Here is a 19,195-nt window from a genome sequence, read left to right as displayed (position 1 = left end):
ATAATTTTTAGAAGTTCATCTAGCCAGGTCTAAGATAGAAAAGCAGACTGTTTAATATAAGTAGCTCAGAAGGCAGTTTATTTATACAGCAGTTTGATTTGTTGGTGGTAGGTGGTAACATCCCTCTTTTGGTAATAAAATCATGATGGTTGGCTTTGCCAGCAGGCATGATCTGTAGATGAGTTTCAACTTACGAATGCATTTAAACAATCTATTGTAAATGCTCTAAAAATTGAGGCCTCTTTCTATTAGTGATTTCAAAATCTTGCCAATTTCCTATATATTTTATCCATATGTTATTTCAAAATCTAAAGACCAGTGTTTATTACTTCCGAGACTAAGCACTCTTGCTTTCCTTATCGTGTTCTTGTCACAACTACTTTGTGAGAGTGCTCATATTTTAGAGGTCACCTGGTGCTTAAGCCATGTGGACTGTGCCACTACCCTTCATTCCTTCTGAATGCATTTATTGAGTGCTGACTGCTTACTATGCTTGGACTTTCCTGGAAGAACTCACAGACTCATAGGGGCAAATCGATAGTGAAAATGCATCCTAAATAATAATATTACTAATCTGCCGGGGAAAGGAGGGACCACCTGAGATGGGAATGACCTGCCGTGAGAGCAGCCAGCCTTTAGACTTGACCTTGCTCCTGAGGGGTGAATATGTGTTGAAGAATAACAGAAAGAGCACTGTAAGCAGAGTGGACACAGGTGCGAAAAGAACATGTTCTTTGACCAAAGCATTAAGTAGAAAGGGGAAAAGAACATTGGAATGTAAGGTTAGTCAGAAAGAGACCAGGCTTTTGATGACCTCCTGCCATGTGGAAGATTTTCGAATCTATTATTTAGACAGTGGGGGGCTGGCAAAACTTTTTCAGTATGGAGTTGATGTGATCAGATTAGTGACATCAGGGCTGCAGTGGATCAAGCTGGGTTTAGACTTCAGTGAAAGTATTATCAACATATAGAAATGTAATTGAAGTGGAAAGACAGATCAGCATCAATTCAGTTAAACAAAAATTTATCAAGTCCATCCTCTGTGCCCAGTAGTGAGCCAGCCTCCAGAGATACAAAGGTAACTAACTCAGGAACCCCTTGGAAGGTTTGCAGTCTAGTGGAATTATGTATACCAACCAAGATCTTGGATATGGGTTTGGAATATACTTCCAGAGAGATGGAGCCCTAGCTGGTGTTCAGCTGTTAAGGGTCTTTGAAGCTGTTGGGACTTGCCAGACTGACACAAGCAAGGCCATGAAACATGCCCATCAACAGGCTACATGCATCTCCAGAAACAGTCCTCAGGGAGTGGAGAGGCAGCAGCTAACTGAGCTTGATTTATAACAATGAGTCATTTTCTCTGTGCTTCTTACTAGGACAAACTGACAGCTTGTTTGGATGGAATGTGAGTCTTCACGTAGGGAGAAGGAGTAGGAATGTAGCTGCTAGAGGGGCTGAGGCTAAATAAAGCATTTTTGTTTCAACTGTCCCTCCTGGTGATTCTGATGCTAAAGCTGGAGAATTACTAGAACTGGTTGTTCCAAGAGGAGGGAGGAGGGTGGTGGTATATGGCCAGACAAGTCCACTTATTCTCTCCTTCTCTGGTCACATGACCGCCCATATTCTGTTTTCTGATAATAGGGAACTTAATATGATAATATCTGCATGTTGAGGTAGAGATTGAAGGAAACTCAACTCTTTTTTTTCTTTTTTTGATGGTTTAGTACGGTTTATTAAGCTGTGCCTTAGTACAGATGCTGGGGCTTGCCCTTGGTGCTCTTAATGTACAAGGCCCTGACGTTCTGCCAATTTTTCTTGAGCAATGACACCAGGAGGTTGACAGCTAAGTGGATGTTGTACACAAGCTCATCATCTGTCATCTTCACGTGGCCAACAGCCACTGCCAGACACAGCACCTTCTTCATCTGGAACTTGATCATGGACTTCACTTCATCAGCTTTGGCCACCACGTTCTCATTGTGGGTCAGCAAAGAAGAGAACTTGCCAGCCTTGTTCAGGCCTGGGCCCAGGAATCAGGGGATCTGCTTGATCAGAGACTCTGAAGCCAAAAAGGCACCATATTTCTTGGCCAGCTTCTTGACCAGTTTCTTATGCTTGTGGAGTTTTTTCAGTGCCTCGATGTCCATGTGGGGGATATCCACAGCCTTGGCCTCATCACAATGCTGCCGGTACCCCAAGACACATACCGAGAACTTGGGGCGGGGAGTGGACTTAAGCCTGACGGTGCCTGAGAAGCGTTTGTCCTTCTGAGGGTCATAGCTCTTCAGGCTGATGTGAAGCTCCACTGTCTCCAAAACTTTCTGCCCTTGCGTGGGTTCCCGTGCAAGACTTCCCGCACCACCTTGTAGAGGGTGTCGCGGGAGACTTTGCTGCTCATAGTTCCCTACGCCGCGATAACCGGAAAAGAGTGGAAACTCAACTCTTAACAAAAAGCAGCTTCATCAGGCTCTTTCAAGCATACTGCAAAATATCCTGTGTTCTCCATCAGTTCTTTATCCTTCAGTAAATAATTTTTCACATATTGCTATCCAAAATAAATTAAAAATTTTCTTGTTCAGTAGCACTTAATTTAATTACCATGATTGTCCCAGATGTTGCCTTACCATTTTTTCATTGCATTACACATTAAGTAGTCTCTGGTGCTCATGTCTAGGAAGGTAATTGTCATTTATAATCTTCCCACTAGAAAATTAGTTCTTAATTCCAAACAGCTAACTTGGTATACAGTTTGCAAGCTGAGAGAGTTCTGTATGAAAACTCAGTGAGATAGAAAGGTATTCTGCTAGTCACTTCTTGAGTACAGGCACTTTTTCTTACGAGGCCTTAAATCATTCAGTTGTGCATCTCGCTCAGCAACTACATATAAAGTGTTTTTGTAAGTGTCCCGAGCCTTTGCCTTTGCTTTATAGATGATTTGGATCAGGAAGATTAAGTCAGTGGCTTTCTGAAGAATAAACTACCAGAAGTAGGTAAAACCTAGACCCATTCAGTTTCTCCTTTGCTTTATCAACAAAATTCAAGCTGATTCTCAATTCAAATGAAAACTCATTATTAGTACCTAAATTCCATTTTAAATAGGTATAGCTATAATGAAATTGTTTCCCAAAGAATCAATGGTAATTACACCATTTAAAACTCAGAACTGAGACAAGATAATGAATAGAACTTAGAAGTGCTTGTTTAAGCAACACTTCACAAGATGATGCCTCATTTTCTTAAATAATAAAGCCCAGAAATAGAAGGAAAATCAGCCGGAATAAAGAAAAGTCCCACACGATTAAATACTTAGCTTAAATATTCTGAGGAGCTAGAGCATAATGAATGTAGATAAAAACTTGTATTGCTTAAGATTTTTTTTAAATCAAAAGTTGCCATAAGAAGGGGAAAACAGAGCTATGAAATTTTTGAATACTAGGGATTACCTAAACTAGCTTTAAAATATCTAAAGGAAAACATTAATGAGTAGGTACTGAATTCGAATATGAAGTCTTTGTAATTTCTATCAGACCTAATACCTTTTTTTCCCCCCCAATTACCAATTGTATAATTTAGAATCTGACAGTTTTAGTTTAGAAATGGTTGGTATAAGTCTCTAAAGAGTAACTCAGTGAAATTCAAAGAATATGTCCTTCTCTATTATAGAGAATAATACAGACAGTGAAGAAAATATGATAAAAATATTTTTTAAAGTTTGGCTTAGAAAGCTTGTTTTACTTCTTTTATTGAAATTAAAAATGACCAATAATCCCAAATCTTAACAACTGAGAAAAACAGAGATTCATTGTTTTAGGGCTTTCATACTAAATCCACTGATGGGAAATGATGAAAGCTATGCTCTCGTATTTGAAGAAATAGTCAATTACCTCCTAATTAAAATAAATCTAATTGAAGTATAAAATTGTGTTCACTGTGCTTGGTATGAAGAAAAATAGTGTAGAAAGAACAAAATACTAAACTTACTACAGATAAAAGGGAAAAAGTTAGGTACATTGAGGAGAAAAAATGGTTTCAAATCACATTTGATAGGAACTATAAGAAGTTTAGGAGTGACTGAAAAAATATGGATATTGTTATAAAGTAATTTGGCTTGGAGCCTAAATGACAGATCTGTAAAGTAAAAGCTAATTCAGTTGTTTTTTCATTACAGTCTAAACTTCTGAGTATTTAAGGAATGAAGTTAGCATTAAGTTTCACTTGTTCTTGAGGAAGTAAAGGTTTTGGGATTGTGATAATATACCCTTTCTTCTGAGTATTTAAGGAATGAAGTTAGCATTAAGTTTCACTTGTTCTTGAGGAAGTAAAAGTTTTGGGATTGTGATAATGTACCCTTTTAGCCGTTGCCTCTTGGATGTTGCCTTAGATCAGTTCTGATCCCTTATTTACCCAGCGTGATTAGCTGTGTATATCATCATAGGCAGTAAGATAGATTGAGTCTCATTTTTACTACTTTGGTTTTATCTTGAGTCATTTTACAGGAGTAAATGCTTTAAACATCAAGGGCACTGTAATTAAAAAGCGTTTAGTTTGTACATGCCAGAAGTAAGTGAACGCAGGGATTATTTCTTCTCTCAGTGCTGTGCTTGAGATAGGTGAATATTTTAGAGATGCTTAAAAGAAAAGTCTTGTGTGATACCTGGGTGCCATTCTTGAATATCAAACGTATGAAACCTTCATTAACCAGGAGAACTAATTGAAGATACTTTTCCCCTTTCTCCCTAGGGATCTGACAAACAACCGAATAGGGTGTCTAAATGCAGATATATTTCGAGGACTCACCAACCTGGTTAGGCTGTAAGTACCTCTGTCTTTCGTATTATAATACAAGGAAGCATTTGAACCAGTACCCACATTTTTATGACCACTTATATGTTTAACATTGAAATAGCAACTGTAGAGGTTATAGAACTGGTAGGGGGATAGTTCAGTTCTCAGTCACGTCCAACTCTTTGCGACCCCATGGACTGTAGCATGCCAGGCTTCCCTGTCCGTTACCAACTCCTGAAGCTTGCTCAAACTCACGTCATTGAGTCGGTGATACCATCCTACCATCTCATCCTCTGTCATCCTGTTCTCCTGCCTTCAACCTTTCCGTGGGAAAGATTGAAGGTAGGGGATAAGGAACTGGAAATTTAATCAGGGAGATATAATGTCATCAGAATATAATGCTGCATTACATCCACTGCTCCACACGTACTTGCACACCTGCGATGTAGTATATACCCTAGAGAATGGGTCCATATTGAGACACATGATCAAAAGCTCTGATGGTTTGGGAAAATTTCTTTGAAGAGGTGAATCTTGAGCTAATGGTCCAGATCCTTAGAAGGGAAAAGAAGTCAAGCAAATGATACAGGGAGGTAGCAATCAGAGCGAGGCCAGTTTGTCAAGGTGAAGGCTAATAGTCTTATGCATAGATTGACCGTTGAAGTCACCTGTCTGACCTTGTGGTTATAGGTGACCTCTCGAGCTTTTCTGTTTTTCATCTGTACAGTAGGATTCATAGTACCTCGAAGTTATTATAAGGATGGATTAGCATTTGAATTATCTATACCTCTTATAATTTATTTCTAATATAAATGGAGAACTTTGTATATACCATCAAATATATTTTAGTTTTATTGTTAAAGTAAAGAATCTGAGAGTAACTAGAAGTCAGGACAGTTACCTGTAATAGAGCTTTATACAAGAGTGTATGAAAGGCAGACTGAAGCTTAGAACTGATTCAGTCCTAGGAGGCCGCTGGAAGACATTGATGTGGGGAAATGGCAAAAATCATGATTTAGAGAAGAGCAATCTAGAAATAGGGTGCAGCATGCAAGGCAGGATTTTGAGGTAGAAGTTCTAGTTCTGAGATCGCCTATGCTTGACTCTTTCTCTTTGTAGCTTTTTAGGATGTTTCATCTGTTTTGTTCAAGTTAACTTTGAAAAAGCCATATGGGCTTAAGTACTGAGATTATTTCATCTCCACAGTAAGCGACGGGTCTCACTTGTCAGAACAGAACAAAGTACTTCTGCTTCTCAGTCAGCAAATTCGTATTTTTCAGTGTGTCCTTTAGCTCTGGGGGAAAGATAGATGGCCCAAGTATATGTTTTTAAATAAAAGATTGATTTGGTATACAGCTTTACTCATTGCTAGAAATCAGTTAAATCTATTATGGTTTTCTTTTTTTAAACTGGATTACAAACAGTTTTGTTTCAGTGCCTTTATTATCTTGATAGTTTTTAATTTTTGGTTTTGAGGAAAGTGTAAGAATTGGCAGCCTGAGGCATTTGTGGAGAAAAATTTGTTATGTTTTTGAGTAGTTATGAATCAAATAGTGAAAGAGGGAGTCTGAAGTTTACCATTTTCTTGACTTTAGTTCCAGATGGATTTATAGCTTTGGTCTAGGGACTTTTGACCCAACAGCAAAAGTTCTTTAGGCAAAAGTGTTGTTTTAGACAGTGCTTACATTAAGGCAGGTTACTATACACTTACTTTTTTGTTTTGCCTCCTGCCTTAAAATCTAATATTGTTTCAAATTTTAAAGCCTGGATTGTCTCTTACATTTTTACCAATTCTCTGATACCTGTTGTGAGAATTTACAGGAGATAGAACATCGTGGACATATATCTGGGTGAACCATTAAAACATAGAAATAACACTACCAAGTTTCCTACTTTGTGATTGATTGAGATAATTTTGTAGTCCATGTAATAGTAGATCATAACCCTCTTAAATGCAACAGTATGGCACATATAGAACTATACCTGACATATCCTTTAAATACTGTTCTAAGAAAAATTAAGGCTTCCCACATGACTCTTTGGGTAAAGAATCTGCCTGCAATGCAGGAGACCCAGGAGACATGGGTTCAATCCCTGAGTCGGGAAGATCCCGTGAAGAAGAAAATGGCAACCCACTCCAGTATTCTTGCCTGGAAAAGTCCATGGACAGAGGAGCCTGGCGGGCTACAGTCCATGGGTTGCAAAGAGTTGGATACGACTGAGCGACTGAACTGGACTGAAGAAAAATTATCAGTACTAAACACATAAACATAAGCACATAGGAAAAATTAGCAGTTGTGGTAGCTTCTTAACATTCAGGAATGCATTGCAGTGGAGTTGCTTGTGATCATTTGGGTTGACATAGTTCTCGAGCCTTGGATCAGGAACCTTTGGATGGGTGTTCTGTGTGGGCTGCACAGCTTTCTGGACTCTCTAAGCCAGGTTGTATGTTGCTTGTAAAGGCTGATAGCATTTGGTATTTCAGATATGGAGAATAGCATTTTCATTCTAGCAGGTGGAAAAGAGAGTCTGATTAGTTAAGGGACATGTAGTACATTTTTAGGTTAAGAGTCAGAGAAGCTCTCTATTACTAATATTTCCCACCCAATAGAGTAAATGTGTGAAAGAAATCAGTTTAGAGTAGATTACTGTTCTAGCTCTTTCCTCTGTTACCTCTTCAGCTTAATTCCCTGGGTTACCCTGGAACTTTGGACCCTAAGAGTCACTTGGCCTCTTAGCCAGGGAGCCTGGAAACCTTGGCAGTAGGCCTGTAGCATTCCCACCCAGACTTCTCATTGGCGATTTAGTGTAAAAATTGAAAAATGACATACGTCAGAGTGTTCAGTGGACTTGGGTGTGGTAGGTAAATTGATTGAATCTGTGTATTGATCTCTGCTTTTATTGATGGAGAAGTTCTGGGAAGTGAAGCCATTCTCCCAGAGGTTCCCACTCTAACCCTAGGAGTAACTGGCAGAAAAAAGATGGAACTAATAATGGACTCCAGTGAAGTCTCTGTCCTTCACTTACGAAGTTAGGTTACAGAGTAGTTGTTAGGAGATCCAAAAAAATAAAAACTTTCCTTTTAATTTTCTTTATGGATTTTGATCAATTTAAAACCTGTGTTTTTCCCCTAAAAATTATACCTTTAATATCTTTTTGTCAATTGAGTTATATTTATAAGAACTTCCTTTCTACAGTTTAAAAATTATTGATGTTGTTAAGTAATAAAACCATATAGAAAGACATGCAGGAAGAGTTGAATTTCCCCTTCGTCTCTTCAGATACACCCTTCTGAGATAGCATATACTGTCCAGTGTATATATTCTCAGATTTTTCTATTGCCCCTGCAAATGTATAGGCATCCACACAGGGCTTTAAAAATGTGCTTTACTCTGGACTTCCCTGGTGATCCAGTGGTTAGGACTTCACCTTCCAGTTCAGGGGGAAAGTGTTTGATCCCTGGTTGGGAAGCTAAGATCCCACATGCCTTGTGACCAAAACCCCAAACATAAAATAGAAGCAGTATTGTAACAAATTCAGTAAAGACTTTAAAAATGATCTACATTAAAAAAAAAAAATCTTTAAAAAGTGTGTTCTACTTGACAACTTACTTAAAAAATTTTTTACCAAGGTACCGTTATCTTTTTAGGAGAATACTATTATCGTTTCAGGAGGACGTTTTTGTTGATGCTTCTGACTAGCTACCAACAGAATATTCCACAAGTATAGAACAGTATGCTGTGCTTAGTCGCGCAGTTGTGTCCAACTCTTTGCGACCCCATGGACTGTAGCCCTCCAGGCTCCTCTGTCCATGGGCATTCTCTAGGCAAGAATACTGGAGTGGATTCCCATGCCCTCCTCTGGGGGATCTTCCCAACTCAGAGATTGAACCCAGGTCTCCCACACTGCAGGTGGATGCTTTACTGTCTGAGCTGTGAGGTAAAAGAACAGTATGATTTAGTCAATTATTCCTGAGTTAAAGGAGGTACCATTTGATTCATTACCTCTTCCTTTAACAAGTTTGCCCTGGTAAACATGCCTGTACATACACAGATGCTGCATCGTACCCATTTAACTCACAGGAATGCAACTATCTATTTAACAAAAAGTAAGTAAATAAATACTAAGTGAGAGAGTAAGAAACAGCATGAGTGGGAGTGGGTGGATAATTCACCTGTCACTCCATTCAGTGAGCTGTATTTGGACACGAGAGAGTGACTTTGCTGTGAACATTGTCATTCTCAGTCCCATGATGCTTTTTTTGGTATAAGCATCTCAGAGTTGGAATGTGCTTTTAATGTATTAAGGGCTTCCCTGGTGGCTCAGAAGGTAAAGTGTCTACCTGCAATGTAGGAGACCCAGGTTCAATCCCTGGGTTGGGAAGATCTGGCAACCCACTCCAATACTCTTGCCTGGAAAAACCCGTGGACAGAGGAGCCTGGTGGGCTACAGTCCACAGGGTCACAAGGAGTCAGACACGACTGAGCGACATCACTCTCACTTTAATGTATTAAGGTATGTGTGAATTTTTATGGTCATCAGCCAGTTACTTCACTTGGTGTCTAGCCAATCAAATAGCAGTTTGTTCCAACACTGGAGGAAAGATTGCTTTGTGTTGGGATTTACTGGGAGGATGGCATGTCTTTCTCCAATGTGATTCCTTCCTCAGTGACTTCCAAGGAAAAACAAATTAATAGTACCTAATAATTACCATAAAGTTTCCTAGCAATTAGAATCTAATGGTTCCTGTAAGATACAATCATTTTGTTTATACTTAAATCCTATACTTGTAATATATATTTTTATTTCCAACTACTACACTCTTTCAAACATCTAAAAATTACAAATAATTGTACAAGGAATCTCCATGTACCCATCAGTCAGTTTCAACACTTAGCAACTCATAACCTATCTTGTTTTAGTTCCACGTCACGTCTCTTATCTTCCCACCTATATTATTTACAGTAAACCCCAGTAATCTTATAATTTCACATAGGATACCTTGATAAAAGTACAGTTGTTCATTTTAATTACATCCAGGTTACTTTCTTAAAATGTTACGAGTTGCATTCCGTCAGCCGTAATACCCTTTTCAAAATCCACATTTGGTGTTCACTCTGATAGGACAGAAAAGAAAAAGGCATTGCTTTCATGATTCTTCTAATGTGAAAGCATTCTTTTTATTTTTTAAGTTCCTTGGCAATTCTTTTATGAAGATCAAAATTATTTTACCCAGCCTCTTTTCTATTAAAAAAAAAATCCTAAGATATATGTAAAATGAATTCAATAATGTTTTTACTGAAGTCCACTATAGATTACTTTTGAGGGATTGGTGTTTGTGCAATGTTAAGTCTTCCCATCCAGAAATACGTCATTGCAGGTGTCATGGAAACAGCTGACCTCTGCCCCCTTCAAGTCTTTTCCCTCTCCCCACTGGGGAATCCTTCTACCCAGCTGTCACTTTTTTCCATGCTTAAAGGATTTAACTCAGCCTCTGGAGGCAAGGCAGGCCTCCCTGCGGGTCTCAGGACTTCTTCCGTGAGAATTCTAGGTCCAGACTATGGCATTCTTGATACAACGACAGGCACTGAGCAGATCATGTGGTGGTTGGGTCATCCTGCCATTTTCCTGGAGCCCTTGGTAGCAGCTCCTAAAGCTGGGGTCTATATTCTGAAAGCCAGCCACTGCAATTGAGCACCTTCTGTATACTCTGGCTTCTTACTGGCTGCAAGAGGTACCCAAATAAATAAGACACACAAGTCCTTTCTGTCCTGGAGCTTATGAAAGTCGAGCATGGAAGAAATCACAAAAAAATGATCTGTACAAACTACTCATATAGTAGCATAAGGTGTTCTACAATTTATAGCAAACTCTACAAGTGTTTATATATTTATTAAAGCCACGGATACAAGGGGAAACCAGAGAGGTAAATACTCTGCCCAAGGGCAACACTGAATTCTATCCCAAATCTTTGATTAAACCCTGGACCCATTTCACTCTTCCAATATATTTTAGTAGGTGACTGTCAGCTGCTGCTGCTTATTCGTACCATCCTTTCCTTTGTTTTTAAATTTTTGTTTCCTTAAATGAAACTGAGTGAACTCCTGAAGAGCAGTTTTAGTTGCAATTAGAGCATGATTAAAAATCAGGTTCAGGAATGTAACTTGGAGGTTCTACATGTTATTTAACAGAAAAATCCTTATCTAGCAGTAATTTTAAGTAATTTTATTTATTGCTTTATATAAGGTTAATTTTCTTCAACTTTGGAGAAAATATTTACTAGATACTTCTTTCTATGAGATTTAAAACAACTTTCATAACTTCTTAGTAACAGTATTTAATGATAGGATGTTTTAGGAAATATAAAATGATACATAATTGTTCGCCTTTCTTACAGTGAAGTTACTTCCTTTTTTTTCCAGAAACCTTTCAGGGAACTTGTTTTCTTCATTATCTCAAGGAACTTTTGATTATCTTGGCTCATTACGATCTTTGTAAGTAAGAATTTTTTCTTCCTGTTTTTGTAAATGTATCTTGGTGTCTGAAAATTAAAAACAGCTATTATATGGCTTAAGAGACTTCATGGGAAAATCTTGTGATTTTGCAATAATTAGAATCTCACTTGAGAGTTCCCATTCACATTGAAAAACATACCATAAACCTTAATAATGTGTGTCAGGCTAGAGCAACCATTTTCTTCTTAGAATACTCTTATCTCTCTAATTTATATTTAAATAGGTTGGTAATTTTTTTCTTTGTGTTTCCAAATTAGAAAATATTTTGTTTACCTAATTAAATCTCCAAAGTATAAAATAAGCCTCCCTTCTTATGAAGCGTTTATAGTTAGGACTTATGTTGTGCTTTGAGAGCTTTCCTGGTGGCTTACACAGTAAAGACTCTGCCTGCAATGCAGGAGACCTGGGTTTGATCCCTGGGTTGGGAAGATCTTCTGGAGAAGGAAATGGCAACCTGCTCCAGTATTTTTGCCTGGAGAATCCCATGGACAGAAGAGTCTGGAGAGTCTCAGTCCGTGGGGTCACAAGGAGTCAGACACAACTGAGTGACTAACACTTCACTTCATTTTATGCTTTAGAGATTAATTTTATCCTGTGACTCCATTCCCAAACTGAATTCACAGCTTATTACTGATATTTTTAGGCATGCTTACATAGAATGTCTGCTTTAGGAAGTCAGTGTATGGTCATATTTACACAGTTCTCTGTAGCTTTAAAATTGGCTGAGTTGTATTTTTTTTTTTTTTACACCCAAAACCTGTTCTGTTAAGTGAGAGATTAGATTGTCTAGGAGTTACTTTCGAAGCTTACTGTATTTTCAGTAGACTTTAATATGTCTCAAAGCATAACTTTTACTAATTCCTATTGGAATTACAGTTAAATACAATGGTTTTTCAAATTTTTATTGCATGTGACATACAGACTTGAGTCTCTTTTTCCAGTGAAAGATGTCTTCTCTGCCAGATGCCTGTTTGATGTATGCTCACTTCTTACCTTTCCCCTCTTCCCCTCCCCTTTCTTTTTCCTTTCCCTGCCCTCCTCTTCATCTTTAGTTTTATAAATTTACCATTTCAGTTTCATTTAGCAGCTTTCATTGGAATAAAGCCAATGGGTTAGGTGCTCAAGGGGGCACCTCACCATCATGGCAGACATACTTCTAGAATCCCTACATCAAACTTTTTTTTTCTTTTTTAAAAATTTAATATTAATTTTATTTTTAATACCCAAAGTATTTTTTAATTGAGGTATAGCTGATTAACAATGATGTGATAGTTTCAGGTGAACAGTGAAGGGACTCAGGCATACATATGCACGCATCCATTCTCCCCAAACTCCCCTCCCATCCAGGCTGGCACATAACATTGAACAGAGTTCCATATGCTATACAATAGGTCTCTGTTGATTATCCATTTAAAGTATAGCAGTGTGTACATAACCTTCCCAAAGTCCTTAACTATTCCTTCCCCACAGCAACCATGAGTTCTGTTTTCTAAGTCTGTGAGTCTCTTTGTGTTTTGAGAGTAAGTTCATTTGTATCATTTCTTTTTACATTTCACAATAAGGGATGTCGTGATATTTCTCTTTCTCTGAGACAGATAATAATAATTATCTTATAATTATAAAAAATAATAATTTTTTTGACAGGCAATATTTTCATATGCTTAAAAACCTGCAATCATTTTTCAGATCAAAGTAAAAGCCACTAACTTGCCGTAGTGAACAGGCTTTGGATCATCTCGTTCCCTGACTCTTCCCTGATCTCAAGTCCAGTCAAGTCCCCCTCTTCTACTGTAATCCTCCAAGATGCCAGGCAGGCATGCTTCTGCCTCAGGGCCTTTGCATTTGTGGGGCCCTTTGCCTGGAAAACTCTTCCACCGAGTGTCACCCGTGGTTCTGGGACTTCCCTGGTGGTCCAGTGGCTAAGAGTCTGTGTTCCCATTGCAGGGGGCCTGGATTCAATCCCTGGTCAGGGAACTAGATCCCACATGCCACAACTAAGTGTTGTGGCTCCTACACCCTGCATCAAACTCTGATCTGGTCTTTTTGGTACTATTAACATTCTTACCCAGAAAACTGCTTTTTAGTGAAAACATCTCCTTTTAGTGGGCTTATGTCAGCCATTTCTGTGAAGTTTAGGAAAATAAAGAGTGCAAAAATGATCTGACTTTTGAAACCCTAGATAGCAGGAATGTAGGAAGTATTTTCATGCAAAAATTAAGCAAAATTGTCAGTGTTTATAAAAGATAATGCTGTGAACTCACCAGAAAGTGGTTTGTAGGAATTAGAAGTTAGTCATCCTAGTCAGACAAACAGAATATAACCATGCGAAGCAGTCATATGTTGCTTTATGCTGTCAGAATTAACAGGGTTTGCAGACATTTAAGCCAAGAACATGGCAATGATGCTGGAAGAAATGGGGAAAGCGTCAGTTTCCAGTAATAGTGCCACGGACTTGATGACATACCCGTAGAAGTTTGATAGACAAAATAAATGTGGATGTGATGTTCCAGTACCCTGGGCTTCAGAAGTGTGTTTCATAGGTGATGAATCGATTTTGTTCACATACCATCTTTGATTGAAAGCAGAGTCAGTCCAGGATCAGGTGGGAAGGGGTTTTGGGGTCAGACATTCGACATCATCTCACTGGGAAGGAAACCATAACCAGCTGATGTGCCCTAGGTGAGACTGAGCAGCTGTGTGCTTGCCACGCAAAGACTAAGCCAGTGTAAAGCAGAAGCGCAATTTAATTCGTTTACCATACTGTCTAAATTGCATTTTGTGTGCTACAGAGAATTTCAGACTGAGTATCTGCTGTGTGATTGTAACATATTGTGGATGCATCGCTGGGTAAAGGAGAGAAACATCACAGTTCGGGACACACGGTGTGCTTATCCCAAGTCTCTTCAAGCCCAGCCAGTCACAGGTGTGAAGCAGGAGTTGTTGACATGCGGTAAGGAAGAGCAACTGAGAAAGGGTTAACTGTGTTTTACTTGCTGCCACGTGTTTCCTGACAAACTTCAGGATTCTTTTTATGCGTTGGAACCGACTGTAGCCATCACTCTTCATGAATTTGGTAATAATTAGTTTTTGTCAACAGTTAAGTCAGTTGGATTAAAAAATGTTTTTTTCAGTTGGCATTTAAAGTTCTTAGGTTCTGAACAGCTTTCTTAATGAAATTCAATTTCAATAAATAGCATAGATCTTCACATTTTCTAATAGCAAGTCAGTAATTTGTTGATAGTACTAAAATCTCAGGATGCAATCATGCATTTTATTGATAGGGTGTGAATTGATACGGCCTTTTTGAAGGGTGGCTTGGCAGGATGCATCAGTGTTCTTAAAGAATTGGTGCAACTTGCTATAGCTAATTCTGCATGTAGGGCTTAATTCTTGAGAAATCATCGGCTAGATTTTATATATGAACATATCTTAAATTCTGAAAAATAGGGCATTGGCTTACTTATGACAGTCCATTCAATGAAATAGCATAAAGCTGTTGAAAATCATGGTTTTCCAGAATACCTGAAGACTTGAGGGAAATAATACATTTACCATGTGTTTAATTAAAAACAAAACACAGAAAAAACAAGAAACAGTCCTTAAAATGATAGAGGGAGGTTCTTCTTTAGTCTCTGTGCTTGGAAATAAACAACCCTATCAGTTTTTTCCTTTTATTTTCATCATTATTATTGTTTCACGTGTGAAGTGTGCTCATTGGATTCAAGATTTATGAAAAGAAATAATGTGTACACATAAGAAGTCACCTTGGTGTACACTTTAAATGTCTTATAATTTTGTTAATTATACCTCCATAAAGCTAGGGGGAAAAAATGAAAAAACTGAAAGAAGGAAAAAAAAAACCTAAAACTCATACTTATCACTCATAGGTAGCTAACATCAAAGATATCTTGGTATACATATCAATTTTCTACCTTTTTATAATGTTTTATCCAAAATACCATACTCTAGTGTTATTTTGTATCATTTTTAAACTTCCTAAATAATGCAGACTTGTTTCCTCATCATACTGATATAAAAGGTGCATACCAATTCATTTATAGATATATAGCCATAACTTTTACTTTTACATTATAGGGATATAGCCACAATAATTTCCTTACTACTGCATATTTAGGTTGTTAATTTCTCACTCCATAAATATTAACAAGATTAATTTCCTTACGTACGTCTTTACATGTTAGCTATTTAGGATAGCTTGCTACTAAAAGTAGAATTATTGTGTTAGAGACTGAATATTTTAAAGGTTTTTAATGAGCCATGATATTTGTGTCTGTTTTTGCATATGTAGTTTAAAATTTCCTTCTTTTATTTTTTTTATTGGAAAGAAATATATCAGCTTTGTAAAAGTGACATGAAATGGTTTAATTTTAATTTTATTTAACGGTGTTTTCCTCTGGGATCCTCTTAATCCAGCGACATCTTTGTTGATGGTAAAACTAGAATGCTGATTACTGAGGAATTTGTCAATTAGAACTTCCATAATTTTAAGTTCTGTAGTGTGAATGTAGTCTTTGTTTACTGAGTCTTTATGCTGCTATCTCTAGATCCTCCCCTTGAATTACCGTCTTTCTACATGACTCCGTCTCATCGTCAAGTTGTGTTTGAAGGAGACAGCCTTCCTTTCCAATGCATGGCTTCATATATCGATCAAGACATGCAAGTGTTATGGTATCAGGATGGGCGAATAGTCGAGACTGATGAATCCCAAGGTATCTTTGTTGAAAAGAACATGGTTCACAACTGCTCATTGATTGCAAGGTAAACTCTTTTAGATGAGGAATTGTCTCTGTAGATTTTATTTATCATCTCAGAAATTATACTGTTTAGTTGGCGTTTAAATTAGTATTTTACCTTCTTGCCTTTAAAAAGCAAATGTCTGACATTTCTTTTTCTGATTGTTATTTATCTTTGAAAGTTATCTTTTCTTTATCTTTTCCATCTAGTTTTGGAGGTAAAAAAAGCATAAGGTAGAAGGGAAAGACTTTAAAAGTTGGAGACTTTTCGTTTAAAGTTTCAAGAGGAAAAAATGTAAACTTTTTTTTTTTTTAACCAAACTTAAGTTCCTGCTTTACCAAACTATTTCCTGCTGCTATTAATAAGCTCAGAATTTCACTTTTAGGAATCACCTAATTTTCACTGTTTTAGGATTAATGTTGCATTTTAAGATACTGCCTTTTTTCATCCGGTTAGTATAAAACAGTATACCACCTGTTAACCTCATGTTTGGTGCAAGTGCCACAATAGTTAGTTCGAATGAAGTTAAAGCACAAAAAACAGGATAAAAATAAATATGTTATCACTCATTGTATTTTATTTTGGTGATATGGTAATCTGTAGGCATTGAATTTTGTCTTTCCTGCTCTCTGCCTCTGTTTCTGAGTATCTCTCCAAGCCTTTTCTATGTTTCTCTCTTCTCTTTTTATCAATTTTATGAAGCTGGACCTCAACTTGAATATTTAAGGATAGAGCTATAACTTTCTACTGAGGCACTTTATGTAGTAGTACAAAAGTACCATGAAAAAACTACCAAGAAACTCATAGTTCTCTGAGTTCAGACACAGGTCTGGGAATTTTGAGGTTTGAATATTCTATTTCATAATTTCTCTTTCTCTTCTGTGATTTCCTTAGAGGCATATTTTCATTTATGTCTTTGAACTTTTATAGTAGAAACCCTTATATCCTTGCCTCTTATTTTAGTGTCTGGGTTATATGGGGGTCATCACCCTGCTTATTTTTTATGAATAAGGTTTATATTTTCTACTTTAAAAAGTATTATTTATATGTTTGGTAATATGGGATTGCATCCTAGATACTGTGAATGATTTGCTGTGGAGAAGCTGACAAGGTACGGCTTATGGGACAAATCCGGCCGATGAATTTTTTTTATAGTTTTAAATGGTTACTTTTCAAATGGTTATACAGATAACCTCCAGAATAGTACTGCTTCTCGGCCAGCAAAACCTAAAGTATTTACTGTGTGGCCTTCAAAGAAAATGTTTGCTGACCCCTGACTCTGGATTCTTTTGTATTCTTCTCAAAGACAGCTGGTTTTGTTTCATTTAGCAATTCACTTTTGGTTAAGCTAAAACTCCTGGATCTGGCTTTTGTGTAGTAGGCATCCACTGAAATCTCCCGTGTCCGCATGTAGGTCAGGGATCAGTTAAAGAACTGGGTGAATTATATATGCACAAGTTTGGGCTTCTAGCCAGGCTGCTTTCACCTCTGTCTTTGATTTCTCAACCACTCAGATTTTGAGTTTCTTTTTGAATAATGCCTGCCCTTGGGCAAAAGTCATTTAAAAAATTTCCTGGTTACTCCCCAGGGCCAATCTCTTCTTCCTAAAGTCAGTTCCTCTTTGGCTTCTGCTGGCTTTGGATCATCACCACGTGTTCAGGTAGTTGTCCTGCTGTAGTTTGTCTACAGCTTATAGCTGTTAAATGTAGGGAGTGCGGTTTGATAGGAGCCAAGGAAGGAATGGCAGTCCACTCCAGTATTCTTGCCTGGAGAGTTCCACAGACAGTCCAAGGGGTTGCAAAGAGTCGGACATTGAGCAACTCACACTTTCTCTCACTCTATTACCAGAAGCACAGTTCGCTTGCTAGGGGTTTAAGACTGTTAGGAAAGTTTTGTGTGTTCTTTGCATTAGTGGGAAGAGTCTGTTACATTGTTTTTACTGTGGTGATAATTTCACAAGTGTATGCATATATCTGAAGTTACCAAATTGTGTACTTGAAGTAGTTTATTGTCTGAGTAGACAATAATGGACATACAGTACAACAGTAAAGCTTTAAAAATGTAATAGAACTCTTGTCTGAATAAAAGCTTTGTTTTTTAAAATTTTACTGAAGTTTAGTTAATTTATAGTGCTGCGTTAATTTCTGCTCTACAGCCAAGCACCTCACACACTTTTTCAGATTCTTTTCCATTAATGGTTCATCACAGGATATTGAATATAGTTCCAAGAGCTTCAATTTAGGCTTCTTAAATTTTGTAACAAGTAACCAGATTTACTTTATAAATTCATTTCTGTAAGTCATGTTTAACTTAATCTAAATTCCTTTAGCATTAAAAAAAAATTAATTCAAAGGATAGCAACTTCACATAATGGTTTTTTGTTGGTAGGAATACTTACCAAAGTGAAAGTCTTTCGCATGAAGACTGGGACGTCCTTTACCTGGAGTTAGCTCCAGAATAATAGAAAATTGTAGGAGAAGGAAATATGTGGTTATTGGATTGGTTAACCTCATAGACCTCTTGATTCTTCATTGGTCTTTGCATGTCATTGAGCCTTCATTAATAAGAACTGGAGTTTGTATTTTTCCTGGACATTGCAATTGAAGCTACCCCCTTCTTCTTAAATCTCCTAATGTATTGTGTTGAGGATTCTTGAAAAATTTATTCTGATAATTGGTTTTAGACGTTGAAGGTATTGCTGAAAGTTATCTTTAAAAAACGTTAGGACCATTTTCCCCAGAGAGTGTGCTCTGGGATGCTGTAGTGAATGGACAGAGGTGCTGTGGGGTATTCTGAGTGTTTGAGCATAGTGATACTGGACACTTGTGGACATCTCACAGCTACCAGCTCTGGGCAGTTACGGTGTTGACATTACATCATGCTGCCTCCCTTTTGTTTGTGTCATATCTTAGATACTGGTATTTTGACAATAACTACGGTACAATGCAAGTACTGTATAAAAATCATTTTGGAATAAGAAATAGAGATATCATTGTTTGTCTGATCCGTATCTGATTAATTTTGGAGTGCCCAGTAAGCATGCACAACCCATTAGGAAGCAGCTGTGGTTATGTAAGAATGAAATATTTATTTTAAATTGATTTTTTTTTTCAAATGGCTCTAAGGTATTAGGACATATA

General features: G+C 37.5%; 1 protein-coding gene and 1 pseudogene across 1 annotated transcript in view; one reads left to right on the top strand and one right to left on the bottom strand.

Annotated features, from left to right (window-relative positions):
• ADGRA3 (adhesion G protein-coupled receptor A3) overlaps positions 1-19,195 on the top strand; it is a 128,898-nt gene that overhangs the window by 45,477 nt on the left and 64,226 nt on the right. The window contains exons 4-7 of the mRNA XM_068975206.1: positions 4,741-4,812; positions 11,208-11,279; positions 14,090-14,250; positions 15,866-16,079. Coding sequence (XP_068831307.1) covers positions 4,741-4,812; positions 11,208-11,279; positions 14,090-14,250; positions 15,866-16,079 — 519 coding nt within the window. The remainder of the gene's footprint in view (positions 1-4,740; positions 4,813-11,207; positions 11,280-14,089; positions 14,251-15,865; positions 16,080-19,195) is intronic.
• On the bottom strand, positions 1,746-2,398 carry LOC138081711 (large ribosomal subunit protein uL1 pseudogene; annotated as a pseudogene).

The sequence above is a fragment of the Capricornis sumatraensis genome, chromosome 7, assembly GCF_032405125.1.
Source record: "Capricornis sumatraensis isolate serow.1 chromosome 7, serow.2, whole genome shotgun sequence".
Taxonomy (NCBI): domain Eukaryota; kingdom Metazoa; phylum Chordata; class Mammalia; order Artiodactyla; family Bovidae; genus Capricornis; species Capricornis sumatraensis.
This window is presented reverse-complemented; position numbering and strand designations above follow the sequence as displayed.